General features: G+C 36.7%; 1 protein-coding gene across 1 annotated transcript in view; it reads right to left on the bottom strand.

The window, feature by feature from the left end:
* The window catches only part of LOC128862065 (uncharacterized), a 354,012-nt gene that overhangs the window by 191,072 nt on the left and 146,853 nt on the right, over positions 1-16,087 (bottom strand). Inside the window, exons 14-16 of the mRNA XM_054100472.1 lie at positions 15,777-15,913; positions 11,360-11,573; positions 3,533-3,786 (exon numbers count right to left, since the gene is read on the bottom strand). Coding sequence (XP_053956447.1) covers positions 3,533-3,786; positions 11,360-11,573; positions 15,777-15,913 — 605 coding nt within the window. The remainder of the gene's footprint in view (positions 1-3,532; positions 3,787-11,359; positions 11,574-15,776; positions 15,914-16,087) is intronic.

Below are 16,087 nucleotides of genomic sequence, written 5' to 3'. Positions count from 1 at the left end.
TCAACAAACAAAAAGTGATGAATGTTGGCGCATAATTCAAGGGAACATAGAAGTGCACAAGCAAATTCTTTGCAAAGTGCCGTCGGCATTCGTCAGTTTGATTTCATACAGAAACCAAAGAGTGAGCGGAGCCAATGTACTTCTACATAATTCACTGTAATCAGCTCTGTTAAAAACTTCCCCGCCTTCGAGTTGAGCGAGGTGAAACAGTGTTCGCCGTTTCACTTCATTTTTGACAGCTCGCACCATTCGTAGCTCGTGAGAATTCTCTATATTTAACGTTCTCTGCAACGGCAAAATGCAAATAAGTACATGAGAAAACAATAAATTGGAATTGAAATAAGAATATATAATTATGAAGGGGTTACTGTAACTAGCGGTATAGGTGTATATAATATTATAGGATTGACATTTTTTTATTAAAAGGTTTCAAAACTAACTTTAAACAGTTTCACGCCACCCATACCACCTCTACACTAACCACTTCATCCGTCATAGGAAATAAGATAACTTCCATGAACAGTTAATATAGTAGGTACGTTTTGATTTTATTAAAATTAGAAAGATAAAGGCTTCCTTCGAGTTATTTGTACGAAAACGATTAAGATATACTAAATGTAGGAGAATGTAACTCTTTATCATTTGACGAGCGTGCGACGGCGAGTACGACCTTGCATTAATGGTATGAAACGAACAAGATACACATTTGCTTAGTAGTTCACACATTACAAAAACAAAACAGCAATGTTGGTTAGTAACAGTTATTTATGCGAATATTCGTATATGCGAACAACAGAGAACGTTAAATATAGAGAATTCTCACGAGCTACGAATAGTGTGAATTGTCAAAAATGAAGTGAAACCGCGAACACTATTTCACCTCGCTTAACTCGACAGCGGGGAAGTTCTTAACAGAGCTGATTACAGTGAATTATGTACAAGTACATTGGCTCTGCTCAGTTTTTGGTTTCTGTATGAAATCAAATTGACGAATGCCGACGGCATTTTGCAAGGCATTTGCTCGTGCATTTTTATGTTCCCTTGATAAACGAAAATTTATTCAATCTATATTTTCAAACAAATACAACCAAATAAAGATTTAAAGTCCAACATTTAAAATCAAAGTAACTTTAATGTTTGTTGCTTTAATTTCAAAAGAAGAATTTAAACAAAATACATTATAAAACGACCTCACATTCTGTTGTGTGCGTTTTAGTAAATTTGATGAAAATTTTTACTAATTTTTCGAGTCGAAATTAATTTTAGACAAGAATTCAAAGAGCATATTGGTATATTGATGAATCTATGTATATGTACATACATCAATATATGTATATATACATATATTTTGTTAGTTATATTTGTGCAAAAGTTCAATTGCATCTTCAATTCTTATAGTGTTACAAATGTATCTGCACACCCACTGCAGCAACAATGACCTACATATCTCACTACGCATTGCCTTATCATATTTATGTACATTTGAATATGCATTTTTGTTCCTTTGCCAAACGAAATTTTTTTAAATTTACATATGTATATTACAGGGAATAATTCATATATGTATGCATTTTATAGATAGTACAAAACTTTGAAATTTAAAATAAATAAAAGAAAACTTCAAAGAAACTATTGAGATTGCAGTTGATATATTTGATTAAGTTTATTTAGAAATTTACAAGTCGATATTAATGCGGTCACAGTAACAAGAAGAATAAGAATTAGAAACAGATGGTGAATAAGAAACAGATGATGAGCAATAACAGATGACACGCATAGTGTTGCCAGAAATAACTTGAACAGAAACGTATTTGCATACATACATATATGGGACAACTAAGTTCTATTGCGTCTTTAATAAATATAGTGTTGCACGCATATGTATGCACTGAAGCAACATGACCTACCTCACGAGCATCGCCTTATCATATTTCATGCAATAATTAGGGTGTAAATATTCGAATGATCCTATTCCTGCAAATGCTAAAACAACTTCTTCTGCATATGCATCGACATGTGCATGTGCGTATATGCACCCTTGATGCCCTAACTATATACATATATATGTACGTTCAATTATCAAATCAAAAAATTCTGTATACAAAACGCTTCATTACCAGGCACACCGGAAGGTGGCATATGCAAATATAAATATGTGAATTGAATTCAAGCAAATCAATGCTTATTAATATACACATATGCATGTACATACAGCCACACACACAGGGCACTCACTTTATTCCTCAAAATGCGTATGTCGTTCAAAGCTAAAATTCTATGCCTAGCGACTACAAGAACAAAATGCAGTCATAGACGCAGGCGTAGCGGCCATCATTCTAGTTGCCATAGCGCTGAACAGTCGCGGCGGCGCCGAACAGTTTCAACTATTGTACTGTGCAACAAAAACTCATCATCAAAAAATTCATTGATAAATTCGAGCTCATAGTTCTAAGAGCAAGTACTTTCATTCATAAAACGAGCCGCCCATATGCCAATTTTCTCGACAATTCGAAAATAGTCAATATTGGAATATTTCGCTTAGAATTATTTGCCAATATTTGATAAATCTTGAATTTTTGTCAAGTCGAGTGCCCGCGGCTTCGTACATATGTATGCATCAATATATGTACGTAAATATGTGTATATGTACAATGCTGTGCCTATGAATGTGCGCTGCACCTTTGAGTGCGCGCTGGATTTCTTGAGAAGCTTTACCGTTTTATCTTGAGCTGTGGCTGGTGAGCATACATACACACAGCATATACATATGCGCAAATGTATATAAATTCACAAATTTACATTTGCATATGCCATCTTCCTGTGCGCCTAGTAATGAAGCGTTTTCTATAGAGGATTTTGATTCAGTTGAGGAATTCAATCAACAAAGTTTTACAGACACCAGACAGACAGACATAACATATGTATTGTATATAATTTTGGATGATTTGGAAAATTCAAATATATACATAGGTCATATTAAAAAGCTACCTAACATTCTTTGCTTCTAATCACCAACAAATTCTTATCGACTGCTGCTAAATTTACATAATTCAGCCCCTCACTGTTAATTTTTGTTGAAAAATGTGTCTATGGTGAAATTGTCTTCGCGAGACGAGTACCCCTCGAAATTCCATACGTTCCTGCCATTGAGACTTCTCTATACTTTAACGTTCTCTGGCGATAGTAAAGCGTTTGCATAGAATGTACAACGTTTTTTTTGAATTCACTAAATGGACGAACTATTTATGCAGGTATATGTATAAATTTACTTGTTTTGAGAAAGTAAAATTTCACTACAAACAATAACAATATGAACATTTTTTTTATTAATCACAATAAAAGTAGCACAGAGCAACCCCGCCCAACCTATAACTACATACTTAGGCAAAACAAAAATTATAAACTCATTAAGCTTCTTTGCAACGGATTTACCAAACAAAAAAGAAAAACGAAATCAGCGAGCGCGCATACAAATGCAGACGCTGTAAGATAAATTAGAGGTGGATATGGTGCAAGGAAGGCGGCTACTTACAGTAGGCGGTGACAGATTGATTGTCGAGACACGTCGCTCCTGTGGTCCAATGCTCGAGTGTCGGAGTGTTGGCAGTCCAGAGCCTGGCGTTCCACCAGGCAAGGATGCACACGATGGCGCTATGCGTGTTTTCGGTTTCTTCAAAGTGTTATCCGAGAGACGCCGGTTGGGGAATGCATTAGCAACACGCGGGATGTTACTATCGGGCGATGATAGCGAGCAACCAAACCACCAACCACCCAGCATGCCTGAACCTGTAAATAAACGAACTGCAAAAATTAAAAATATTCGAATCAACATATCGCCCGCTGATGGCTGCGCAAAATATGGTACATATTTTCGTATATCTGTAAATATGTATATATGTATAGAGGTTTATTTTGGTTCACTTCTGTTAGTAGTAATACTCGACACATCAAAGTCCCTAAACAAAATAAAGCCCTGAAATACGTAGTTAATACATTAACTTCGCGAAGCAACAGTCGGCTATGGCGTACGCGCCTATCCGACGTTTTGATGATTTATAAAAATAAGAAGAAGCTGCCCTAATAACGGAAGACGAGTACAGTTGGAAAAAGCTGAAGTTATAACAGAAGACTGTACTCGTGATGTAAAAGAACAAAATTTAAATAAAATGGAATACCCTGGACTTTTATTCCGCCATTTAAACAACAGCGCAAGAAAAAAATGAGTGCTCCGGTTTGCGAGGAGTTTTTGCATTTTAAAACTTAGCGGTTCGGAAAGATTTTAACATAATTTGAAGGAGTCTCTAAAGAAGGCGCGGTTATGTGCAAAAATATGGTTAAAAATCATCAATTCTTTCTGCTTCATAAAAAAAGAATCAATCGTTCGAAGCTCAGTAGCTAAATTTTGAATTGTTTATTTTCGTTCTGTCACAACAAAATCAGTTAACGCTTCTGAATCGTTAAGGTCATTCCATGAGCATATCAATATAAAATGGTCTGTACTTTCTAAATGGCAAGTATTATTAAAATATGATTCTAACAATTCCTAAATACCATGAGTTCACATTTAAATAAATAAAGAAAAAGGGCCATCCGATGATCATTAGTAAGCCGTGCATTGTAGTACTAAATAAATAAAGGGTGATTGATTTAGAGGTATCGTGTTTTAAATTTTTATTATTTTTGTGTAGAACGATTCATGACATTTATGTTTTAAAGGTAATCCCTTTCAAATGTTGGCGGCAACTGAGCCGTAATTGAGTCATCCCTAAACACCAATTTTGAATGACTCCAACCGGAGGATTTCGGACGGTATCTCGTGAATAACTTTAGTAATGTTGGCTTAAAATGTCTCAATTGAAGTTTGTTTATCCACAAAGCATTTATGACGCAGTAAATCCAATGTATCACGAATTGTATGGCTTGTAGCTTTTAGCTTGTTGAAACCAAATGTTTTACAGATAACGAGCTTCAATCAAAGTCAAAACTCGCCATCAAAAGCCATTTGCCATGGCGCGATAAAGTTCGCCATTTACTGTTACATTGGCGCTAGCCTCGTCTTTGAATAATATGGGTCAATGATTCCTCCAGCCTAAAGGCCGCACCAAACACTTATTTTCAATGGCTGTCCTTGACTGACTTCGGGGGGATCTTCAGGCCAAATATGGCGATTTTGCTTATTGACGTAGCCATAAAGCCAAAAATGTAGGGTGACCTGAGCACTCGATGAACACTTTTCACAGAGCGTCGATTTTAGTACTATAATTGTACGATTTATAAACGTTGTTGGACATAAGTCTTTCCATAATGAAATGTCAATAATTTACTTTGACAGTAGTCACGTGAGATCTGTCAAAAATGGTCCTATAAGAAGAAATATCTCGAATCTGATCACCTTTTACTTATAAGCAAGGCAACCGTAGCATTTTGGATAGAATTTTGCTCATAGCCGAAACAGTCACTTGGACCATAAATACAAATTAGTTTTTTGTGATGTTTGCTGCGATGAACGTCAGCTATGTTTTGGTATTAAAGATTTGTATTATAACAGAAATTTTTGGGGCAAGAAAATAAAATATAATATCAGGATGTGATTCGTATCTCTTTTATCAAGGACTCTTTTGACCTATGTATGTTTTACAACGCAGATGATGAAAATTGCCAATGAGTTCAATAGCATGAAAGGTACTGAAAAAGCGCTTATAAATTCAAGTCAATCGATGAATGATTTAACGGGGAGTAGCAGATAAACAGCTACTGTGGTATCACAATGGATCGGCAACTTTCTAAGTGAGTTGATTTCAAGACCAATTCTGCCTGACCAGACTGTCAATTCAACCTAACAATCGAGGTCGCAATGAAAAATTGTACCGTTGCTTTAGCCTGTGTTGTCTGGAGAAAAAGAAATAAATTATTTTTACGGAAAATTTTGCGAAAATGGTTTAAAATTGTCTTATGATCGATCTTCAGCTCCTTGGCGATGATACGACTACTAACATACCGGTCAACTTCGATTATTTCTGTAATCTTATCGATATTTTCTTTAACATAAAAAATGCCTAAACAGAATCGATGAAACCAAAGCGGCACCATAAACACCATCCAAAATTTCAGTGGCCTGGCTTGCACTTTGTCCTGGCTTGCACGTTTGGTTGTACTGTTACGAAACCATGTTCCTGTACCGTTCATCGTCTGTTATAAATGCCAAATTTTCGGTCATTCTCATATTTTGTAGTAAATAGAACTCAACCGTTTGGCTAATTTTTCATACATATCTGTTATATGAATACCAATTAAAAAAACTCTACACTCTCTTCCAGAATTGCGTTTTTTCCTTTCGCTCTTAAACCCCTCAATTTCTTTTATTCGATGCCACTCTACTATAATTGTTTTAAATTTATAAGCCTACAATTTCTTAAGATACAAAGATATGTCCATTTGCTTATTGTTGTTTTAGACCTTGTCTCTCGACTGATTGATTGTCAGGGCCTTCTTGAACTGATATTATTATTATTAGGCTACTGCGCACTGCTACTAAAAGAGATCTATTGTGCAAAGCCTGCTGAGGTACCCTATATTTTAAGAATTTTAGCACATTCTGGGGCTTATTGTTCCGCAGTTTATACGGGTGCACGGTAATACCTGATATTGAGTTTAACTGAGGTGGGGAGCAATACGTGTACGAAGTTTGAGCGAGTTTTATTGGAGAAGGTACAATAACTCAAAAAGGAATGCATTGTAAAATCGTTTATTTCAAATTAATACAATATTTTATCATTTACTAAATAAATAACCTCTAAGAAATTATTGAGATAAAACTCACATATTATATATACATATATGTGACCTAGTCTATGAAAAGGTACCTTACGTGTCAAAAAATCATTTTTCACTTTTTTGTTGATTCGAATATTGTGTGAAAGGCTCTTTAAAATGGCGAAAACCAGAAAGTCATAATTTGTTTAAAAGTTTGTTAAAAGTAAAAAAAAAGAAAAGTACAAATACGAAAAAGTCTCAAGTCTGTTTTCAACAAATTTGTTATGAAAAATGTATTCATAACTTTGTAAAAGGTGGTTTTTAAGGATTTGTCAAAATTTTTATCACGAATTGTGGCATTGTTTCAACATCAAAAGTTAATTAAAAGATTTAAAAACTGTTATTCGGGGGTTTGCGAGGTCGCTGAATATGAATATGAAGTGAGATTATTTAAAATCAAAATGGCGGATCCAATATGTCGGACATGTTTTTTAAAATTTAACGGATTCTCTTAAGATTCAATACACGGGGGTTTTTGGCGTTGCTGATATCAGATTTCAAAAATTCAATATGGCGGACATATTTTTTCAAAATTCATCAGATCCGCTTGAAACTTTTCACTCGGGGGTTTTGGAGGTCGCTGATTACGAATCTGTTGTGAAATTTAAAAAAATCAAAATAGCTGATGCAATATGGCGGACAAATTTAAAAAAATGCATCGAATTCTTTCTAAACTCGTTACTTAGGGGTTTTTGGTGTCGCTAATTACGAATCCAATATCAAATTTAAAAGATTCTAAATGATGGATCCAATATGGTTTTCGAAACTCAAAATTCATCGGATTCGTTTGCAATTTTTTAGTCGGGGATTTTAGGGTCTTTGATTTTTTGACAAGTTTATTAAAAGGTTTTTCATAGTGAAGAGAAAGAATAGTACAAATACAAAAAAACTGATTCTATTTAAAAACTAAATAATTTATATCGACTTCTAAGATAAAAAAACATTATTATAAAATATTATGCACAAAAATTTACGTTTTTCAAGTTTTTATATTTTTTTTCGTCACCGTCTTTCTCAGAATTTGTTTACGTATTGGATGTAAAGAAGATGGACTTTTTTCTGCGTCAGGTTTGAGAACATCTAAACTATCCTTTGCCTTTCGTTTCTTTGGTGCTAATTCTTTTATCGGTAATGGAGCAATGCATTTTTCCGATGACAACTTTTTTTTTGATGATGCAGCCACACGTTTCTTCGATGCAGACTCCTTTTTTGATGTCGTAGCTTCAGATTTCTTCGATACCAACTGTTGTTTTGGTAATGGAGCCTCAATATCTGATTTACTTATATCTGAAACTAAGCTGCGAATATTCCGATAAATATATCACTGACGCTCCAGAGATAAACCAACAGGTTCTATAACTTTCGTTTTTCACTGCTTCTGTGATTTTGTTGATACTATGATCTATGCTGAAGAAAATAAGCCCAACCGGATTGAAAAATATTATATTAATATTTAAAAAAGTTACAAGGGTTTTCAGAAGTTTAAACTTTAACTGCTGTTTTCTCGAAAACTTGTTTTCGCACGTAAGGTACCTTTTCGTAGACCAGGTCACATATATATTATATATTTTTTTTTTCCAAATACCTCTTATCCTGTTATATCGCATCCTTATAGTGTGTTTTCAAAAATTGTGATGAAGCTTAAAAGGGAGATCAGCTTAAGCCTTTGCTTTGCCCTTGACCTTACAAGGCAATTTTACAATGCCACTTTTATTGACATTGCAAGAGTGAATACAGTGGTGGGATGCACTTAGCCTTGCAGAACCATTATACCGAATTACCATGTTTTGCATCGCATGCTTTAATTGTATTGCAATAAGCAATTGATTAAGTATACGCACTGTAGGACCATTAGCCCGGAATAACTTGAAATCATACTGCTAGCAGGTGATAAAGTTATGACTTTTACTTGTTTTAAAAATCCATTGTATTAAAAGTACGTACCCGAAAGGTACAATTTACCATGACTCTGCTGCATAAATCTATCTGAATCTGCAATGAACTGGACTATTACATCTTATTGATATAAACCTACGACTTCACACAACCCCATAAGAAAAAGACTAGCGGACTTATATGCAGGCTTTGATTTTACAGCCCTTTCAGTGCTTTACGTTAGGTTGGATTAGCCAACAAAGACAAAGCACCCGGTGGCCCTAAGGCCCATTATGATACCGGCATCTGATTTCTATCCTCTAACTAAGTTGCTTATACCACTTGGATCTGTTAAAGATATCCCTCCTCAGATATTTTCCACGGCTTCAAAGAAGTAATCACCAAGATATTTAGTACGGCTATTTTGAAGTGCAGAAAAATCACAGAGGAGGTGTTGTACCGACTCAATGTCTTCTTCATCTCCACAGCTCCTGCAGAAGTCATGATCTATTGCATCCATGCAGACAATTTGTCCTTTTCAGATTCAGTTTTGCTCAAAGTGCTTTGGAAATCCTGCAGTTAGTCGTCAAAGACCACTTTCTATTGGTTCCTGCTATTAGGCTCAAGTCAATCGCAGTGTAGGTATAGTTCGTTTAGAAGAATGCTTATGTCCTGTATCACTCGCTTAAGGAAAAGCTCAGAGCCTTTCCTTGCACACTGAGCCGCTCTTTCATTTCCCTCCACTCCAGAGAGGCCGAGAACCCAACAAAGTGTGATGTTGTGTTGTTGGATAAGCGGGAGCAAGCACTTCAACAAAAAGTGTAAGGTCAGCTGGAGGTAGGTCCATTAGTTGCATCGTTTTTGCTGCTTTGTCTATAGCGTAGATCTCTGCTTGGAAGACGATACACCAGTCCGGGAGTCAGAAGGAGCAATTTAAGGTGGTTTAACATGACATCATATTTATGAGTTTTGTATTTATTTAATAATGTTTAATAATTTTTATATTTTTTCAAAAGCTTTAATCCTCATTTTGTCCTTAATCTGCGGATTTTAGTTTTTGATTCACTGGACTTTTTTCGACATTTTCAATTATGCCAGGCAGTTAACAGGTAGTGTTTGGAATCCATGCTTCGTTATGTTGGACTACCTGCTGCTTCTATTTAATTGCATAGCCGAAAGACATACCAGTTTTTAATGATGTGAAAAAGATTTTTTATTAATTGACACATTTATAAGTATATGTGTACGAGTAGTATGTCTCAAAAGACGCGCCTAGGTGTTGTTAAAAAAAATGCATGTAAAAACTAAGATTATTTGAGGTTTCTTAACAATTATATGTGAAAAAAATTTCATCATTTAAATGCCCACCATGATCACGTCTGTAGGTAAAATCAGTAAGAACCTTTTTCTATTCCCGACAGAACTAAAGGGGTTTTCAATTGGCGCGGGTCGATTTTGGCGCCCTGTGGCAGCCATTTTGTTTTGGTGACATCTGTCAAATCTTTTGTTTATTATTCAGTTGTTTATGCGAAATCATCATGGCAAGTTACACGATTGAACAGCACGTTCAAATGATAAAACTTTATTATCAAAATGAGTGTTCAATAACGCAAACGTTGCGCGCATTGCGCCCATTTTTCGGTAGACGTGGTGGCCCTTCCAATTTCTTATGGCCCATATTGAACCATATGGACCTAGACGACATGTAGTTCCGGCAGGATGGCGCTACGTGCCACACAGCAAACGCCATTTTATTCCATTTCAACATCTACCCGCCCTTATTGAAAAGCACTGTAGTTTCTTGAAATTTTTTAATCAATCTTTGGATTGCCGGCTCTTTCGGACAATTATTTCCATAAAGAAAATCATGAATTTTGCGATATGTTGTTCTGAAAGATCGACCATTTTCATAGATCACAATAAGGTTCAATAATTTTAAAGCGCTTTGCTATCGTTTAAAATTGTATATCTTCCTACTCGACAAATATCAAAGATAACATAAAAAGGGTACCGTCTAGGAATTATTCACTTTTAACATCTAGGCTTCACTTTTGAAAGACCTTTTATGTACACCCTTCATTGAGTGTTTGACAGAAGTCTTGCTTCTATTTAAGGTGGGTGTTTTGCCGTTTTTTCACAAAAGGAGCTTTATTCCACTTTCGAACGGCAGATGGATTTAGGCAGAAGTTTTTTCACTTGGAAGTTTGTCAATGTCAGCCGAGGAGCGAGCGTTATTAGAAAAAATGTTCTACGATTTTGTGTCATGCTTGGCAGGGTCGCATTATCTAAAAATAGTTACAAAATCGGATACTTGAACTAAAATTAATAAAAGGTGGACATATAGCGAACAAAATCTGATAAAATTTCGCTTCTTGTTGTTGTTTCAAATGTATTTACAAACACACAAACTGCAAATTTATGTCTGTTTTGTTGTGTACTTATGTGCATTCACATGTGCTATACATACATACGAGTATATGTACATACAAGCATGTGCATATTTGTTTCCCCAGCATATGTACATATATGGGTATGTATGGTACGAATTCATATCATATGTACGAGCTAACAAGTATTTGAGTATGCCTATTTGCATTTGCGTTTGATTTCGAATGCATTTACATGTACATATGTGTGTGGGAAGAAGTGTGTGTTATATGTATGTACATACCTCCAGAGTTCTTCTGTGCCATATTCTCAGCACTGGATGTTTTTCGCTGATCGATTCGCAAATTGGGTATATTGAATGGTGGTGCATTCATGGTATCCGAAGAGAATTGATGTCTCAATGGACGATGACATTCCGGTGATGGTATTGACATATTGTCAAGCTTCAATTTGATACGTTGCTGTCGGTCAATTTGTTCGAGCATCTCTTGCAGCACCTGTTAGTACATACATGGAATATGATATGATTGAAATGGAAAACTAGTAGTTGATGAAGCGAGTTTCGATAAAAAAAAATGCATGTACATATAGGGTTGTTCAATAGGTGCGCTTTAACTTTTTTCATTAGTATACATTTCATCATGGAACGCTACACACTTGAGCAACGATTGCAAATCGTGCAAATTTTTTATGAAAATAATCGTTCTGTTGCTGCTACTTTAAGAGCATTACGGCCATTTTACGGTCCATTTAACAAGCCGTCCCGTTTTGGGGTTATGTGAAGTCATTGGTCTACAGTAACAAGCCGGCGACGATTTGTGAGCTCAGAGCCAATATTGAACGCGAAATTGGTGGAATTTCGGCCGATTTATGCAAAAGAGTGGTCGAAAATTGGGTTCAACGATTGGACTTCGTAAAACGTGCACGCGGTGGTCATGCAAAAGAAATCGAATCTCATACTTAAATGTATATGTTCAAACTCGATAATAAAAAAAAAATTAGTTAAAAAAGTCAAACCGTTTGTGTTTTATTCAAAAAAGTTCAAAAGTTGAAGCGCTCTTACTGAAAAACCCTATACATGCCTCCACACATATGCATGTTTGTAAATATGTATAAACAAGAAATGCAAGAAAACAACACTAACTGGAATTTCTGTATGCTTTTAACGATTTAGCAAATCAGTCACTGTATTCATAAACAAACATACACCTACACCTACACACATACAGTCGTGTTCACTTCATTAGATGCAATCATTTTTAAGGAATGATATTAAAGCAATCGTATTTGATCTAGTGAGCCAAGGATTTTGATAATTCAAGTGAAGACTGTGGCTTTGTCGAAAATAAATATGCATCCAAATATTTTTCCGTCTAGCGGTATTCCGCAGCAGTAAAACTTCAACACGTGTAACATTATGTTTGACTTATTGGTTCACTTGAGTAGAGGCACTCAGTTTTAGATTAGTCGAAGTCCAATCATTGTGGATCTTTACGTGAAACAAGGTGCCTCCTATGGTAAGAACTACAAAGGCAGAACTGCCATAGCTTTGACTTTTATTCAAAGTAATCACTAAATCATGCACAATATTAGAGCTGCTGAAGTTTTACTGCTGCGAATTACCGTTGAGTCGAGTAATATCCTGATAAATGTTTTTTTCGAGCAAAGTACAAGAGCAATGCAGCAAAATTTCTCGCTCTTTACGTATCACCGCCGAAGAAGAAGCTTAGGATGCTGGCCGATAGAAACAATGCACGAAAACTAGTGACTGACATCCAGAGCGTGCCTAAATTATGGAGGGAACACTTCTCGAACTTGTTAAAGAGTGATAGCTGCGCATGTCTGAGAGAATGTGAAGATCTCGATACCCTAATGGTTCACGACGGAACTGTCGTTCCACTACTCGACATGGCGAAGTGAGAATAGCAACAACGCGGCTAAAGAGCAACAAAGCCATGGCAGCCTACGAACTGCCGGCTGAGCTATTCAAACATTGCGGCGAAAAGCTGGTAAGGTGCATGCATCAGCTTCTATGCGAAATATGGTCGGAGGAAAGCATGTCTACTGATTGGAATTGAAATGTGCTCTGCTCATTCTATAAGAAGAGTGATACTACAATCTGTGCCAATTACCGGGGAATAATATACATACATAAATATATATATACACAATTGACGCTTACACCCTTTTTGGCCGAGCTCCTCCTCCTATTTGTGGCGTGCGTCTTGATGTTGTTCCACAAATGAAGTATAAAGCCGACTCCGAACGGTAGATATTTTTTTTATGAGGGGCTATTTCATGCAGAAATACACTCGGAGGCTTGTCATTTCCTACCGAGGGACGATCGTTATTAGAAAACAATTTTCCTTCATGTGGATGAATCACAGAGATTCGAACCTATGTAGTCCGAGTTCCGACTACAATCTATGGTGTGACTATCATACACCAACCCATTCGGCTTCGACGGCCACTTCAGGGGAATCAGTCTTCTAAGGTTCTAGCGAGCGTATTGTGCGAAATGTTGAAACCCATCATCAACCAATTGATTGGACCTTATCAGTGTGGTTTTAAACCTGGAAAATCTACAAGCGACCAAATATTCCCAATACGCCAAGTTATGGCAAACACGCATGAAAGAAGAATCAACACACATCATCTCCTTGACGATTTTAAAGCTGCATTCGACAGGATAAAAAGGAGTTCCCTATATGCCGCGATGTCTAAATTTAATATAGAGGCAAAACTAATACGGCTATGCAAAATGACGTTGCTCAATACCAGCAGCGCCGTCAGAATTGGGAAGGACCTCTGTGAGCCGTTTGATACCAAACGAGGTTTGGGACAGGCTGACCCTCAATCGTTTCACTCCTTTAACCTGATGCTGGAAAAGATCGTGCGAGCCGCAAAACTTAATCGCTCAGGCACAATTTTATATAAGAGCGTACAATTGTTGCGTACGTCGATGATATTCACATCATCGGCCTTAACAAACGCGCTGTTAGTTCTATCTTTTCCAATATGGACAAAGAAGTAAATCGAATGGGGCTGGTGGTGAACGAGGACAAAACGAAGTACATACCTTCTGCCATCAAATAAACAGCCGGCGCTCTCGCATGTTGGCACCCACGTCACAGTTGACAGTTATGATTTCGAGGTTGTGAGAGACATCGTTTATCTAGGAACCAGCACTAACATCGATAACAATGTCAGCCTTGAAATCCGACGTAGAATCTCTCTTGCCAATAAGTGCTACTTTGGACTAAGTAGGCTATTGAACAGTAAAGTCCTCTCTCGACGAACAAATGTACCACTCTACAAGACTCTCATCATGCCCGTCCTAACGTATGGCGCAGAAGCTTGGACGATGACAACATCCGATGAAGCGACGCTTGGAGTGTTCGAGAGAAAGATTCTGCGTAAGATTTTTGGACCTTTGCACGTTGGCAACGGCGAATATCGCAGGCGATGGAACGATGAGCTGTATGAGCTTTACGACGACATAGACATAGCGCCGCGAATATAGATCCAACGGCTTCGTAGGCTGGGTCATATCATCTGAATGTATACAAAGACCCCGGCTCTGAAAGTATTCGATGTGGTACCAGCTGGTGGTAGCAGCGGAAGAGGAAGGCCAATCAAGAAGAAGAAGCTCAATCTACCGAGTTTAGTCCTCACAGTTTCTAATGATAATAATATAACATAAAGCGACTATATAGCAGTAATAGTTCTGCCAATTGCTGTCAAAAGATCCAGTATATGCAATCGTATTACTAAGCGTCGTTTCCCCCTTACCGGACTCGAAGAAACTATTAAAAAATATGGTCGAAATTCCGGCTCAGTTGCAAATACGTAAATATAATTTAAAACTATTCTTCCGAGGAGGCCTATTTTCAGCTTAGACGGTTATGTTAACATTGGCGCTATTAGAGCGAGAATAATCCACGAGTGTTCCTTCAAGCATTAATGTATTTATAAGGACTGCCTGTTTGGTCCTTATTCCTTTCGAAATGGGGAAGGCGACACCGTTACCGTTAATGGTCAATGGTCTTCGGCACAGAGCATATTAACCGATTTTCGTAACACTTGAAGTTGTGAAGGAGAAATTTAAATACTCGGTCATCTCATGGCGAGCGTTCATCGATTGGCCATCGCAATCATACGATTTGAGAGCGCACGAATATTTTCTCTGGCTGTACTTCAAGTCTTCACTATACACTGACAACAGAAATACTTTCAATAAGATTAAGGCCAACGTTCAAAACGTTATTGCCGAAATAACACTGCAAATATTGGACTGAGCTATCAAAAATTGGATCGACCGCTTGAAGTACTACCAACGAAGCCGAGGCGGTCATTTCCATGACGTTGCTTGTATCATAGCTTCAAAATAAAACCAGTGTCAATTTTATATGTTTGCTTTATTTAAATTTCGTCTCCTATCGATCTTATCTGGTTGCCGTATATAATAAAGTTTTTAAAAATTATAACATCAAAAATTATCAAAACAAATTTGAACGCAATCTGTCAGATGGTGTTTGCGTAATAGCTTTGCATTTGCTTCTGATATACTTTTTTCATCACAAATTTGTACTACAGCGTTGAACACCATGCAATATTGCATGTAAATATTATATAAAATGCATAAACACACGAGTAAATACTATTCAAGGCTAAAATATTTGCGCAAAAATATATTTTACCTCGACCAGCATGCAATATTGTTCGAGATTTAAGCCCGGATTAACGGTGTGCGGTACCAGTAAAGGAAGCACGTGTATCGCCATCGTTTCCACCGTCAGCCCATACGTTTTATCGGCAACCATTTTGTGATAAATATCTGCAAGCAATTGAAACGTAGTTATTTGTTATTAAATACAAAATATTTCATAGCATAAATGTTTTAAAAGCGCCAACATTTCAATGGGATTAGAACAAAAATAGAAAAAGACAGTTACACAACCAAAGCTCTCCTTGCTGTGTCAATTACTAGTATAGTCTCATATTTGGCAAT

This window comes from Anastrepha ludens, chromosome 4 (assembly GCF_028408465.1).
Source record: "Anastrepha ludens isolate Willacy chromosome 4, idAnaLude1.1, whole genome shotgun sequence".
In the NCBI taxonomy this organism is placed as follows: Eukaryota; Metazoa; Arthropoda; class Insecta; order Diptera; family Tephritidae; genus Anastrepha; species Anastrepha ludens.
Note: the sequence above shows the minus strand (reverse complement) of the source record. Positions and strands in the feature narration are given on the sequence as shown.